Source organism: Daldinia vernicosa (genome assembly GCF_022497035.1).
Source record: "Daldinia vernicosa strain CBS 139.73 unplaced genomic scaffold F5Y00scaffold_7, whole genome shotgun sequence".
Classification (NCBI taxonomy): Eukaryota; Fungi; Ascomycota; class Sordariomycetes; order Xylariales; family Hypoxylaceae; genus Daldinia; species Daldinia vernicosa.
The window spans coordinates 145,669-158,832 of NW_025953923.1; the positions used below are offsets into that span (position 1 = coordinate 145,669).

At 46.5% G+C, this 13,164-nt stretch overlaps 3 protein-coding genes across 3 annotated transcripts; 2 read left to right on the forward strand and 1 right to left on the reverse strand.

The window, feature by feature from the left end:
* Positions 1 to 1,804: 1,804 nt before the first annotated feature.
* On the reverse strand, positions 1,805 to 3,152 carry F5Y00DRAFT_227539 (uncharacterized protein). The gene is made up of 3 exons (XM_048006494.1): positions 2,738 to 3,152; positions 2,458 to 2,676; positions 1,805 to 2,401 (listed from the first exon to the last, which is right to left on the reverse strand). Exons 1-3 carry the CDS (start codon positions 2,899 to 2,901, stop codon positions 1,933 to 1,935), a joined length of 852 nt encoding a protein of 283 aa, XP_047868131.1. The 5' UTR covers positions 2,902 to 3,152; the 3' UTR covers positions 1,805 to 1,932.
* A 290-nt stretch (positions 3,153 to 3,442) lies between these two features.
* Positions 3,443 to 8,693, forward strand: F5Y00DRAFT_190635 (phosphoribosylformylglycinamidin). The gene is made up of 8 exons (XM_048005165.1): positions 3,443 to 4,241; positions 4,408 to 4,658; positions 4,732 to 4,770; positions 4,893 to 5,455; positions 5,565 to 5,700; positions 5,837 to 5,911; positions 5,964 to 6,642; positions 6,745 to 8,693. The coding sequence occupies exons 1-8, from the start codon at positions 3,562 to 3,564 to the stop codon at positions 8,402 to 8,404; spliced, it is 4,083 nt and encodes a 1,360-aa protein (XP_047868132.1). The 5' UTR covers positions 3,443 to 3,561; the 3' UTR covers positions 8,405 to 8,693.
* Positions 8,694 to 10,375: 1,682 nt separating this feature from the next.
* On the forward strand, positions 10,376 to 10,681 carry F5Y00DRAFT_258618 (uncharacterized protein; the record flags this gene model as incomplete). Its single annotated transcript, XM_048010737.1, has 1 exon — positions 10,376 to 10,681. The coding sequence occupies one exon, from the start codon at positions 10,376 to 10,378 to the stop codon at positions 10,679 to 10,681; it is 306 nt and encodes a 101-aa protein (XP_047868133.1).
* Between the last annotated feature and the right edge of the window lie 2,483 nt (positions 10,682 to 13,164).

Consider the following 13,164-nt stretch of genomic DNA (forward strand, 5'->3'; position numbering starts at 1 on the left):
ACGTACAATGTTGGGTATAGAAACGATGGGATAGGATATGCAACTTCAGATCTAAGAACAGAATTAACTTACAAAATCAAGACCTTGGTAAGTATTAGGTAGGTGCTGAAATAGCTAGGGTAACCTGATGCAAGGTCTGAGAAGTTGGATCCTATGGTGCACGACTCTGTTGGTAGACTAGGACAGACGGTAAGAATGGTTATAGTGATAGAGGGACTAAGACGGTGATACGAGGTGAAGTAGTTTGGCAAATATTGAATTGAGTGTTGATTGAAAAGACCGGAAGGTGTGCTGTGCTAAAGAAGGAGCTTGCTTACCAGTTTACTGCGCAATTGCAGGTAATTGCAGGCAATCGTCAAATAGACGGTACTTCTTCAATGTTGTTTCGATTTGCGGATAGTACTGTTTTTGCCCAGGAACGTCTTGGGCAATCCCGGGATCAATCAGAGGTGATGGTAATATACTAATCACCTAAACGATGATTGAACGTCACCTAGCTTCCAAATTCCAGGACGGCTTGCTGACTGCTTTATGTAAGTAAGTGCCTAGTAGATAACTTGAGATGCGAACTTGAAATTGAAACTTGATATTTGTGTAGTTAGATCGATTTGTCTAACTTCTATAGCTTCCTAACCGGGTAATTTATAGAAGGGAATGAGATGCTGCTACCTAGAAAAAAGCGTTGCGAGAGGGTTTAAATGTTTATCAAAAAAAGGATGTGACGAAAGATTTTTGACTGTTCTTGCGGCACCTGGTTTTAAGATACTTTGAAGAACGGGGTTTGAAGGCGATGTCATAAGTACCATATAGTTCTTAACACAATAAATAGAGGAGGAAGTGAAACAAATAAATTCAACTTACAACACGAGGTCAATTTTTGAGACCGATGGCCTAGAAGAACTCGGGGTTTCTAAAGAATTAAGATCTCGCTCTAAAGCGTGATGATAATTCGATAGGAAACTTGGAGATGGTCCTAGAGTATAGGTATAGTTGGGATGGTAGTTATGTCGAAACAAGACATATACCTACACAGATTGATGTCAGGGGTTATGAACAATACCACGTCTTAGTACTTGACGCTACCTTAGGTTAAAGGGGCTGAAGGTAGTGACAAATGGACTATGGCCAGGAGACGCCTGGGATTTGATCTGAAGTCGCAAAGTGGGAGATGTAGATGCTAATATATGTATAGAAAAGGGTTTCTTAATGTGTAAAGCAATGGCGGTTAAGTATCAGTTAGATTAAAATGAGAAGATTTGTTAAGCGCGTTCTACTCGAGAAAGTCGAGTGCACTAAGGTTCCTATCAGTTAAGCCGTAACTACATCCTCAGAATCCCCCACGTCCAAGTAAGACACACATCACTTCAATGTTGGCAAGATTGGTACATATAAAAACCAGTATCTTACCCCAATCTGATAGGTATTCTTTTAGCTATATATATCGCATCTCGTAGCTGATTATTCGTGGGGAAAGTCAGACGTTGAATGTACTCATTAGCACTAATTCACGACTTCCTCACCCTTGTCTGGGGAATAATTACTCGATGTATCACATCAGCCACTCGCGTATCATAGCGCGTGTTACAATATTAGGTAAGCATAGCGACAGGTCTTTAGCAGGACGTCGTTTTGCTTTTCATTATTCCGTACAGGGTAAATGTACACTGTATAAGCTAACAATTATACCCAAAGGTGCATACGTATATCCTAATTCTTATATGTAGGTGATTATTCCAGTGCGCCTGTCATTTTATCACTTTTGTAAAGAAAAGAAAATCTAGCACCCTTACAGTAATGTTTCATATTTTTGACTTGAAATCCTGATTGTATTACCACACCTATTACTGCAACTACAAGTTATAGGCCATATATACAGTATACAATCACAGGCATACGAAGCTACACCGAGTTTAATAGGATTACAGTCATTATTCAGAATGTTTTCTCCCCAAGGGGTGTCCTCCTCCCTGTCGGCGTTTCCCTCCCAGTTACATGTAGATGCTGCGGCTTTACACCGGAATATGTCCACCCCTGCTGCGGTTTTATCGCAGGTTGCTGGTCACCATACATCAAGTACTGGACGCCGATGAGGGAGTCGCAGATAGCCTGGAAGATTCCACAGAGCTTGAACGCCACTGGAATTGAAGTAGTAGACGTAAAGAACCAGAACATCTTCATGGCATCTCCAACCAACCAACTCGCTAATACGGAAAAACGAAAGCCTTTGCAAGATCGTGAACGTGCATTGGCAACGAGCTGCGGGATCGGCAGCGTCGCCTCGACTGACAAGCCGATATATCCTATCAAGTCCGAATATCCAGAGTAGACCGAATCGAATGGTGCCAATAACAGCTCGAGTACAGTCAAGCTGATAAACAACGACAATAAAAATTTCCAATAGCTAGCATCTAAGATTAGCAGAAGCGCCAAGCCCAAACCTCGAGGGGTAAAACGTACGGTTTCGGTGACCGCCATTGCCAAAAATTGTAAGGTCGTTGAAATCCCCCGAATCCATCATGTGCGCCTGCGAAAGGAAGAGCGGCATCACCTCCTTTTGACGACGGCGGCGGGCGGTGATCGAGAGCAATCTTTAGCAGGATAACTTGGATGAAGATGTTGCAGAACGACTGAATCAATAACGCTACATCGAATCTCGCGCCTGGATAATAGAAGACCCTAATGGCAACGTTCTTAGCATGGCAAGCTTCTGTATATAAGATCAGAGGGGCTGGCAAACCTGAATATTGATGCGACAAGCATGATCAGAGGAATATCTAGTGAGAAGCCTGCACTTGATCTATTCCTATGCATAGAGATTGCTTGGTCCGAGTATGATAGGATAGGAGATAATATCAGGAATGTTGGAGCGGCATAGCCGGCCAACGTCGTGAGGAAGGGCATTTCTGACGCTTTATCGAATAGCACCGGACAGAGCGGAAGATCGCGCGGTTGTCCTAATCCTATGTAGAACGCCTTTTGTAACACATTGGCCAACACTTAGATTGCATGGCAAGGCGGGATTGAATCGAGGGATGTTCGGCGTGGGTCGGAACTCGAATTTTCATCCGAAGAGTATTGATTATCTTGGGCGGAATGAAGCTAATGTACGCGATAATAGAGCAAATCGCGACTTGTGGAGCTTTTCAAACAGCTGGTCATAATTTTTGGATAATGCCCGATAAGCATACTCTTACGGGTAAATCTAATAACCCCTGAGTTTTACCTAAGATTGACGTAACCTAGAACATATCTAGGTGCCTATCTTTAGATCGGGGCGGTTGAATGTCACATCCGCTGATGCTTATCGTCTTATCGCACGTTTGACTCGAGACCTACAGAATTGGGTTTGTACTTCATCGATGATTGGTCAGTTTATCATTAACTGTACATACAGGGTCTTCATATACCCCTCCAAAAGAAAACTAATTATAAACCCCACATAGTTGTGAACATTTTCTTCACGCTATTCAATGAGTCTTCAAGTAATCGAGAGGTGCTTCTGGTTGCATTAGAGCCTCAAATCTTAAATATCCTCGGACCTTCTGGTCGCTATTGGGCAAGATGGAATACATCGTCCTTACCGGAGAGTCTTGCTTCACGCCCTCCGAGGCTAACAAGTTAAAAGATCGCATCAACCAGACTGCATCTGCCAAGGTTACCAATATCCTAGGCTCCTGGATTTATTACGCGCATATCAAAGGTGATAAGAACGTTGTCGGACCCAAACTCCAACAGTTACTCCCATTGCCTAGCGATGCTACCCCGTCGCCTCTAACACATACTGGCTACACGCGCACATATTATATAGCGCCCAGGAACATTTCTCCATGGAGCTCCAAGGCTACCAAGGTCTGCGAAGTCTGCGGCCTCGCAGACCAGGTTCATCGAGTTGAACGGGCGCGATCCGTCACTTTAGAATTCGAGCAGCCCTTGAATAGCGACGAAATTCCATTCAAGGATTTACTGTTCGACCGAATGACGGAGATCATATCTACAAGCGAGCCAGATCTTGACTCCATGTTCATAGAACGGGAGCCCTTACCCCTAGAAGTTGTGGATATATTTTCCGGAAGCCAAAGCCCTCTTGATATGCTGAAAGCATACAATGCCGAACACGGCCTGGCCCTGGATCAATCCGAAATGGAATACCTAGTCCAAGAGTTTACTCAGCTTGGACGACCCCCGAATGACATTGAGCTCTTCATGTTCGCTCAAGTAAACTCCGAACATTGTCGTCATAAGTAAGTAACCATAAGCTTAAGGCATACATAGTACTCCCACCTACCTATCTTCTCTTACCCAACATATGAGTGTTGCTTTCGTGCCTACCTTCGCGGTAGCCTTCCTTTGCTATTGGCCCGCCCTTAGACATTCGCATTAGCGAATAAAACTAATAATGAACCGTAGGCAGTTTAATGCGAGCTGGACTATAGATGGTGTAACTAAGGATTTGAGTCTGTTCGACATGATCCGAAATACGCACAAGAAGACGCCCGACTACACCGTCTCAGCCTACAGCGACAATGCTGCAGTAATGCAAGGCGAGATGGGAAGCTATTGGGCACCTGATTATGCAACTGGATCATGGAAACTCAACAGGGAAGTCGTACATGTGCTAGCCAAAGTCGAAACCCATAACCATCCCACCGCTATTTCTCGTGAGTATCTAACTAGTGTATCATGTTTTACTTTTGGTGAGTGTAGTAAGTGCTAACTTCTGCCCACCATCAGCTTTCCCAGGAGCCGCCACTGGATCGGGTGGAGAGATCCGTAAGTCAATCTATATTTTACCCAGTTGCTATCACCAGGCTTCAACAATAAATTTTGAAATATGCTATTAGTCTGTTGTAGAAGGAGGTCATTGGATACATTACTGACTTATCCCCCTTTAGGCGATGAGGCTGCTGTTGGGAGAGGCTCATCCACCAAAGCTGGTCTTAGTGGATTCTGGGTCTCCGACCTTTTCATTCCAGGTCATCACGCTTGGGAGACCGATATTGGCCGCCCGGCACATTATGCTAGTAGTCTAGATATCATGCTTGAGGCACCCATTGGCGCAGCTCGTTTCAACAATGAGTTCGGCCGCCCTGCTCTCGCCGGCTGCTTCCGTACACTCTTGACAAACGGTACCAATAAGAGTGACCCGGACGCCTCAGCAGCAACAGAGTGGCGAGGTTATCATAAGCCTATTATGATTGCCGGTGGACTTGGTCGGGTCAGGCCTGGGCACGCACTCAAGAACCCGACTGATGTGCACGAGGGAGCTCATGTTATCGTGCTTGGTGGACCCGCTATGTTAATCGGACTCGGAGGCGGTGCTGCGTCTAGTAACGCTTCCGGGGAAGGGACTGCGGACCTTGACTTCAACAGCGTACAGAGGGGTAACCCTGAGATGCAACGCCGAGCTCAGATGGTTATCGATGCATGTGTCAGTTTAGGAGATGCGAATCCCATTGTAAGTTTTCTTTCGAACCTTTAATCTGATCAGACCGCGAATTCTTATGATCAGTTTCACGTTCATAACTCGACCTTTACTGTATTATCACCTACTAATAGGCTTCCAGGCGATGATACACGACGTTGGCGCTGGAGGATTATCCAACGCTCTTCCGGAGTTAGTTAAAGATGCTGGTTTCGGGGGCAAGTTCGAACTCCGTCAAGTCGAAAGCGCAGACCGTAGCTTGAGTCCCCTTCAAATATGTAAGATTTTATGGACTTTTCCGTTTTCCCCTTCCCGCCTACCACTGTATCATATCAAACCCCACGAGGCTACCACTTGATTATTTTGGATTTAGGGTTACTGAACTGGAGGGATTGCTAACCGCTATGATTATAGGGTGCAATGAAGCCCAGGAACGTTACGTTATGTTGGTCAACAACGAAGGGATGAGTCGATTCGTGAGCATCTGCAGTAAGTCTTAGCAATTCCTGATACATACAATTGATATTAACTAGCAACCTAGGGCGTGAACGTTGCGGGTTTTCAGACGTCGGCACCGTAGTATCCGAAGATGAAGACGGCGTGCCTAAGCTTATCCTAACGGACAGAAATGCGAAAGATAACGTAGCGTCACGACCTATCAACCTTCCGATGTCAACCTTGTTCCCCCCAGGTCGCCGATTGCAGCGCATAGTCGATTCCCAGAAACCAAGTCTACCGAAATTCGAACCAATTGCTAGCTTAAAGGCTGCGCTTGGAGCCAGATCGACTGATGCTGAACTCCTTAGAAATGCTGTACAGAGAGTCTTTTGGATGCCAGCCGTGGGATCAAAGTCTTTCTTGATCACGATTGGAGACCGGACTGTTGGAGGCCTTACTGCACGAGACCAAATGGTAGGACCATGGCAAACACCTGTAGCCGACGTCGCGGTCACAGCCACGTCGTTCAACCTGGGGGCGAAGACAAGGCACGGCGAGGCAATGGCTATGGGCGAGAAGCCAACCCTTGCCTTGATATCTCCTGCCGCGTCTTCTCGTATGGCGGTGGCCGAGAGCTTGATGAACCTGGCCGCTGCCGATATTATGGGCGACCTACGACGAGTTAAGCTCTCTGCCAATTGGATGGCAGCCGTAAACCACCCGGGAGAAGGAGCAGCTCTTTATGAAGCGGTTGAAGCCATTGGGCTTGATATGTGTCCTCGGTATGTGCCGAATTACATTCTACATAATTCACCCCTTTCCCCTATAGTCTTCGCGATGTCGAAGTTCTTTCTTGATGGGAAACTTTATTAACGGTTCAATAGATTAGGAATCAGTATACCTGTAGGCAAAGATTCGACTTCCATGAAGGCTACTTGGAAGGACCGCGAATCCGAAAAGACTAAGAGCGTAACTGCTCCTGTGTCTGTTGTCATCTCGGCATTTACAATCGTCGAAGATATAAGAAGGACCTGGACCCCGCAACTTCGACGGGTTGAAGAAGTAGGAGAGACAGTCCTGATGTTCGTCGACCTCGCGAATGGAAGGAAAGCTATGGGAGGATCTGCCCTTGCTCAATCATTCGGCTACGTAGGAGATGAGGCACCAGACGTACGAGACGTGGATCTCATCACGGATTACTTTGATGCGATATCCCAATTGCATCAGAGTGGAGTTGTCCTTGCATATCACGATAGATCCGATGGCGGTTTGATCACCACGGTAGCCGAAATGATGTTTGCTGGACGATGTGGAGTTGACCTTATGATGGACGGAATTTCTAATTCTAGCTCGATCGAAGACATGGTTGACGCACTATTCAACGAAGAATTAGGCGCCGTATTCCAAGTGCGAGCATCAGATGAGACAAACTTCAAGAGATGCTTCGCAACTTGTGGACCGCCTCCGGGCTTGATCAAGAAATTTGGTAGCGTACAGCCCAAGTCAAAGCAAGCGTTGACAATTCGTTACGGAACAACACCTTTCGTTAGCCTTGATAGAAAGGAGATACAGCAGTGGTGGGCAAAAACTTCATACGAGATGCAGAAGATTCGAGACAACCCTGCATGCGCCGAGTCCGAATATTCTATTATTCAAGATCAAACCGACCCGGGCATCTCCTACAAACTCACATTTGATCCCACCGATACGATCTTACCGCTCACAGCCTCTATAACAGGGTTCTTCGGCAAGAATCCTCGAGTAGCTATTCTGAGGGAGCAAGGCGTTAACGGACATGCCGAAATGGCATTCGCATTTAAAGCAGCAGGATTTGACCCAATCGATGTCATGATGACGGACATCATTTCCGGTCGCTCGTTGGCTGATTTCGTTGGATTAGCTGCCTGCGGAGGTTTCTCCTATGGCGATGTGCTCGGCGCTGGACAAGGCTGGGCTAAATCTATACTAATGCACGATAACTCCCGAAGGGAGTTTGAAGAGTTCTTCAAAAGACCAGACACATTTGCTCTCGGAGTCTGTAACGGTTGCCAGATGCTGTCGCGAATAAAAGAGCTCATTCCCGGCACGGAACATTGGCCGACATTCGAAGAGAATGCGAGTCAACAGTTCGAAGCGCGCTTCAGTATGGTTAAAATTGAAGATAACCAGAAGAGCCCTTCAGTATTCCTCCATGGTATGAATGGCTCGGCATTGCCAATCGTCGTCTCACACGGTGAAGGAAGGGCATCCTTTTCTTCACCTAGCTCGTTACAAGCTCTTAATGAGGGAGGAATGATTCCGATTCGATACGTCGACAATCACCTAAATGCCACAGAGAAATACCCTCTCAACCCTAACGGCAGCCCTGGCGGTATTGCCGGTGTAACAAGCGAGAACGGTCGAGTCTTAGCCATGATGCCTCATCCCGAGCGGACGCTGGTAGCGGATACCGCATCGTACGCGCCACTAACCCTTCTCGAGCAGTGGGGAGAATTTGGACCATGGGTAAGGTTGTTTAGGAGCGCTCGGAGATGGGTGGGATAGGTGAGTCACAGAGAAAATGTTAGTTTACCTATCTAGCATAAATCTTGTTCGGGGCTCTCGCTGCCCGGATACATGTTAGCTCAACACGATGATTTAGCATGCATGATGGCATCAAAATGAAACTTGCGATTAAACTCGGGACGCAAAGCAATGGTATCTACTTTGCTCCTGTGAGCTTCGATATACATCCAACTTAGCGGTTATCGCATCGGAAACTTGACGCCGGCTCGCTTAGAACTGGCTATGAGGCGACGGCGTCGAACACGAGGAAATGTTGGATGCTAGGGGATCGCATATGGATCGAGGCAGCGAAACGAAACGTGTAGTTAGATAGCAAAACAATCCGGGTGGCTGACGGATCGTCGTCTATGTGGATCATAACTACGTGCCGATGCTATGCCCCCTATCCTCTACATATTGTACATACCATACTCCATCGCCGATTTATAGCAGGCAGGGGGATAATGTCGACTCTGCCAGCAGCCGCAAGTAGGTAGGCTTAGCTTAGGTAGGAAGCTGAATCGTGCGCGGGTAGAGTAAGTAAGTAAGCAGAGTACCGAAGATGACGGGACCATGGTTAGGTAGTTCGCGCCACGCACGCATGTATGTACCTAGTATGTAAGTAGGTATTTTGCTTGCATGTTTCCGGAACAATTTCAATCCTTCCATCCAGATTGCTTGTTATACTATACTATGCTATGCTATGCTATGCTAGGTATGCTAGGTATGCTTCCTCCCTGATGCGGGAAACCCGCGTGCCAGTAATAAATCCATCTACGATCCCGCTAGGTTCTTACGTACGGCGGTAGATGGTAGGTATGGTATGTGGTATTTATTATTAGAATAACTACCGTAACTATCTACCCTATGTATGCTGCGCTGGGTACTTTCGAGAATGTCTCTTTTGGGCGTGTGTTGTTGTTTTTTCTTTTCTTTCTAAGAATAGTATACTATTACCTTAGGAGCTAGTTATTACTACTACATACGGCGGCATAGCATGGCGTGTAGCACTGCGTTAGGTATAGATAGGTAGGTAGGGTAAGCGGACAGACTTATTTACTTGCTGCCGCCGTAGAGTGAAGTTAAGTTAAGCGATGGGGATACATTAAGTACTCATTGCTCACCTTGACGCCGGAGTTTTGAGATAGATAGACATACTATATATGATATATATAGCAACTAAAGTGAGGTACTAGTAGTGTATGTATTGCATCTATATATTCCATACTGGTTTCTAGAACAGCGTTATTAATGTACGTACGCATCTAGGCAAGATTCTCTCCCCTTGTGGGATGTAATTACGTATACCTATGCCTGACATACACTACGGCGTATCGCCCACGACGGCTAGGTATCACCTAGTGTGTAGCGACTGGAAAGGCACAGACGGGGACGAAGGATGCTGGTCAATTGCCGATATTCCCGGTCTCCATGCGCGCCACGAGGAGAGAGAAACGTGTCGGAAACGTACGGCGCGTAATCCTATCCGTCATCCTTCCCATCTATCTATCTAGCACGGGGCGCTCAGCTGAAAGGGGGAGCTTTTTCTCCTCCTTGGACCTAAAACCTCACCTTACCTGCGAACTCGTCGGTTTTTTTTCTTTCTTTGGGAAGGTCATCAGATAGGTTAAGTAAGTATCTAACCTTAGGTAGGTATTGTATGGCAGCTTATTATGCATAATAATCTCAATACATAAGCTGACTTACATACATACTGACTGACAGCTTCGCACGTTGTGTAAGAGGGCAAAAGAAGGCTGAGAGTAACGTACGTACATACATATAGTAACTACCTAGTGCTACATTACATACATGCGTTGTATACACACCTACACTACCTCTATGTATGTTCCACTATCTATCTACGGACTACACTATTTAGTTAATATGATATTCACTCCCTACGAGGTAATCGCGTCGTCTACACTACACTAGATAGTCAAGTTTTCTTCTTCTTCTTCTTCTTCCGCGATGGCACGGAGGTTCGTCTTCGGCAATGCTACTCTACGAATGGGACTTTTGTCACCCTGGTTTGCGGCACATAAACATGGGGCCCGAGAGCCACTCCCACTCCCACTCCCACCACCATCCATCCATCCCATCACCCAATGCTTTGACCTGCAGCCGGGTATCTCGCCTCGTTTCGCCGAATGGCACGACCAAACATACCCACGATTCGGTTCAGATTTCATTATTCTCGGCCTAGCGACGCTTTTGGCAATCTGCCATGGCGTGCTGTGGCATGGCTTTGGCTTTGGGCTTCGCGAAGCCTTCTAGGATATTTCCGCTTTGTATATCGTACATACATACACGCATATACACATACATACATACACACTTACATGGATACCATGCCGGCTACGGGATTCGTATATTATATACATGTCTACTACCGTGCCTATGTACAATACGCGTGTACATATAACCTAGGGCCCGTTGTGCATATAATAGGCGGAGCTATGTATAACGCCCAGTTAACTAGTCTAGACCGGCAAAGGCCCCTATTACCTATTATTAATTATTATTATCATTTTTGAAATTTCATTTTATCCTATCCCTTCTCTCATCATACCTACCGAACCTGGAAACGATTTCGTCCTTTCGCTCGGTCGCTAAGATCTCACTAACTAAGATCGCTTAACTGACGGGTTTCATTATGTATGTGCGGGCACGACACGTCACTTTTGGAACCTCGTCTCGATTCTGCCATATACATACATACATATATCCATACGTACGCACGTACACCTACGTATGTGGTGGTAGTATGCGGCATCAGGGGGAACGTGACAACCATCGGGAGATAAATAAGACGGATTAATAAACGTCCCACGATGGTGCCCCCAGACCGAGTGCCGGTCCGCCAGGGGCGTCAAATTTCGACCTTCCTAGCGAGTGCATTGCGAGTGTTGATCAATACTGCTCAATGACGCCACGGGTGCAGCGCCGAGGAGTGAGGCGGGCGTCGTTGGCAGGTTAGTCTCAATCATTGCAGAGAAGCTGAAAAAGACGCATACGACGACCGACGAATGGTGTCCCCGATCTATCTTCCAGACTTCCCTGTGGCTTACCTAGCTTCCCTAGCTTTACCTATGGGAGGGAGAACCGTTGAACGAGATCTTCGCACGTGCTGATCGCCCCAACCCGGGTCTTATTACCAGTTTATTATGCCGGATCCTCGTTGTCTCAAATAACAATGGTAATAATAATAGGTAATAATCTAATTAACTCTCGTGCATGGTCGAGTCCCGAAACCCGGCCGGCACTACTCCCCCTCTCCGAGAGCCACAACGGCATTGATCGCTCTTAACCGTCTGCACTGTACGAATACGATATCGACACGATATTATTTAACGAATGCCGAGCTGGTTGACTAATTAGCTGCGGGAGACATGTCCCTCTTAGATAGTCGACCCTCACCTCTGCAGGGACGTCTCTGCTCGTCATGCGGAAGTTACCTTTTAAAATCGTGGGGCGCCCCTTGAACCCCCAAGCCTCGGCCGCTTATTCTAGACTCGGCTGCAAGATGAAATTGCATCGGTATTGCTCCTGCAGCTTCCCCCCCTACTATGTACTCCGGGGGATGTCTCATGAAGCGTACCCCTTATTCAGGATGCTGGCTACCTCTTGAGAGAAACCTACTCTATCTTGTTCTTCTAACTATGTAGTTAGTGTAGAACATGAGGATGGGTATCATGCATGCTATGGGATATCATATCGAATTATAATGGGCGCACAAGTTGATACGGACGTTAATAAGAGCAATAAAAGCGTCTTCAGCCTCTGTTTTGACAGGGTTGCCTCCGCCGTGGCTTATGCCATAAGCAGGTTAGGATAACAGGCTATTTCCCGCAAGATATTACCGGCGACGAGGGGCAGCGAACCGAATGTGATAAAATGGGAGCGTAAAGTACCGATAATGTGTATGTACAATACCTATCTAGGTATGTAGGTGAGGTCTCTCTCATGCGCGGTGGAGGCGTTGGATAGTTACCTTCATATTGCATGCTTCAGGGCAGCCGGCATTCGTCTAGGTAAAGGCAACCTTGTTAAATTAAAAGCCCAGAAGTGTATCCGGTATATGGGTTTTTAGTTTTTAGCGTGGTTGAGTTCGGATATGTTATTAAAATTAAGAAGGGCCTAGACAGGTTAGGTATGCCACTCTCATAATATGACAGTCAGGACAGTATGATAACACGGAAGCATAGTGTAAACACGGAGCAGTCGTTCTTCATAAGCTGCGTACCGTACATATGCACAACATCCGAGGTTAGTCTAGCCTGTAGTCTGTAGATCAATGGGGCCGGGCCGAAGATGCAGACAATGGCTCTTGTGCCGCACAATCGCAATCGCACAATCCTCCTAAAATCCTACAGGGTAGTAGAAAACAAAAAAGGGAAAAGAAAAGCGGTGTTGGGATTTCCCACATCGCGTGTTGAACCTCTTTTCGTTGGATCAGCCCTGAATCTCAACACATGATCCTATGCGGCTGCGCGACACAACGAGATCTCGTGAGGCTTGGTCGTGTGAGTACCCAGATAGGGTATGTGTGTATGTACGTATGTAGCGTTCGGTATATGTAGTGTATGTAGGTAGGTAGGTAGGTATGTATCGCTGACCTTGCGGATCTGGATGTCGTAAGAAAATAAAGATCCGGAGCCCACCGCGAAGATTGGATTACTCTAGACTCCCTATCGGACACTTTATTTTTAAAAAACCTACCTTGTCATTCGGTAGGATTTTGCTGTATCTACCCGGTT

What these genes read in the sequence shown, in the direction of transcription:
- F5Y00DRAFT_227539 (XM_048006494.1), bottom strand. Translation starts at nt 2,901, where the DNA reads ATGCCCTTCCTCACGACGTTGGCCGGCTATGCCGCTCCAACATTCCTG. An exon ending in CTTGTCGCATCAATATTCAG is followed by an intron (nt 2,677 to 2,737) that starts GTTTGCCAGCCC and finishes CGTTGCCATTAG; the next exon opens with GGTCTTCTATTATCCAGGCG. An exon ending in CAATGGCGGTCACCGAAACC is followed by an intron (nt 2,402 to 2,457) that starts GTACGTTTTACC and finishes CTTAGATGCTAG; the next exon opens with CTATTGGAAATTTTTATTGT.
- F5Y00DRAFT_190635 (XM_048005165.1), top strand. Translation starts at nt 3,562, where the DNA reads ATGGAATACATCGTCCTTACCGGAGAGTCTTGCTTCACGCCCTCCGAG. An exon ending in CTTGAGTCCCCTTCAAATAT is followed by an intron (nt 5,701 to 5,836) that starts GTAAGATTTTAT and finishes CTATGATTATAG; the next exon opens with GGTGCAATGAAGCCCAGGAA. An exon ending in GGGCTTGATATGTGTCCTCG is followed by an intron (nt 6,643 to 6,744) that starts GTATGTGCCGAA and finishes ACGGTTCAATAG; the next exon opens with ATTAGGAATCAGTATACCTG.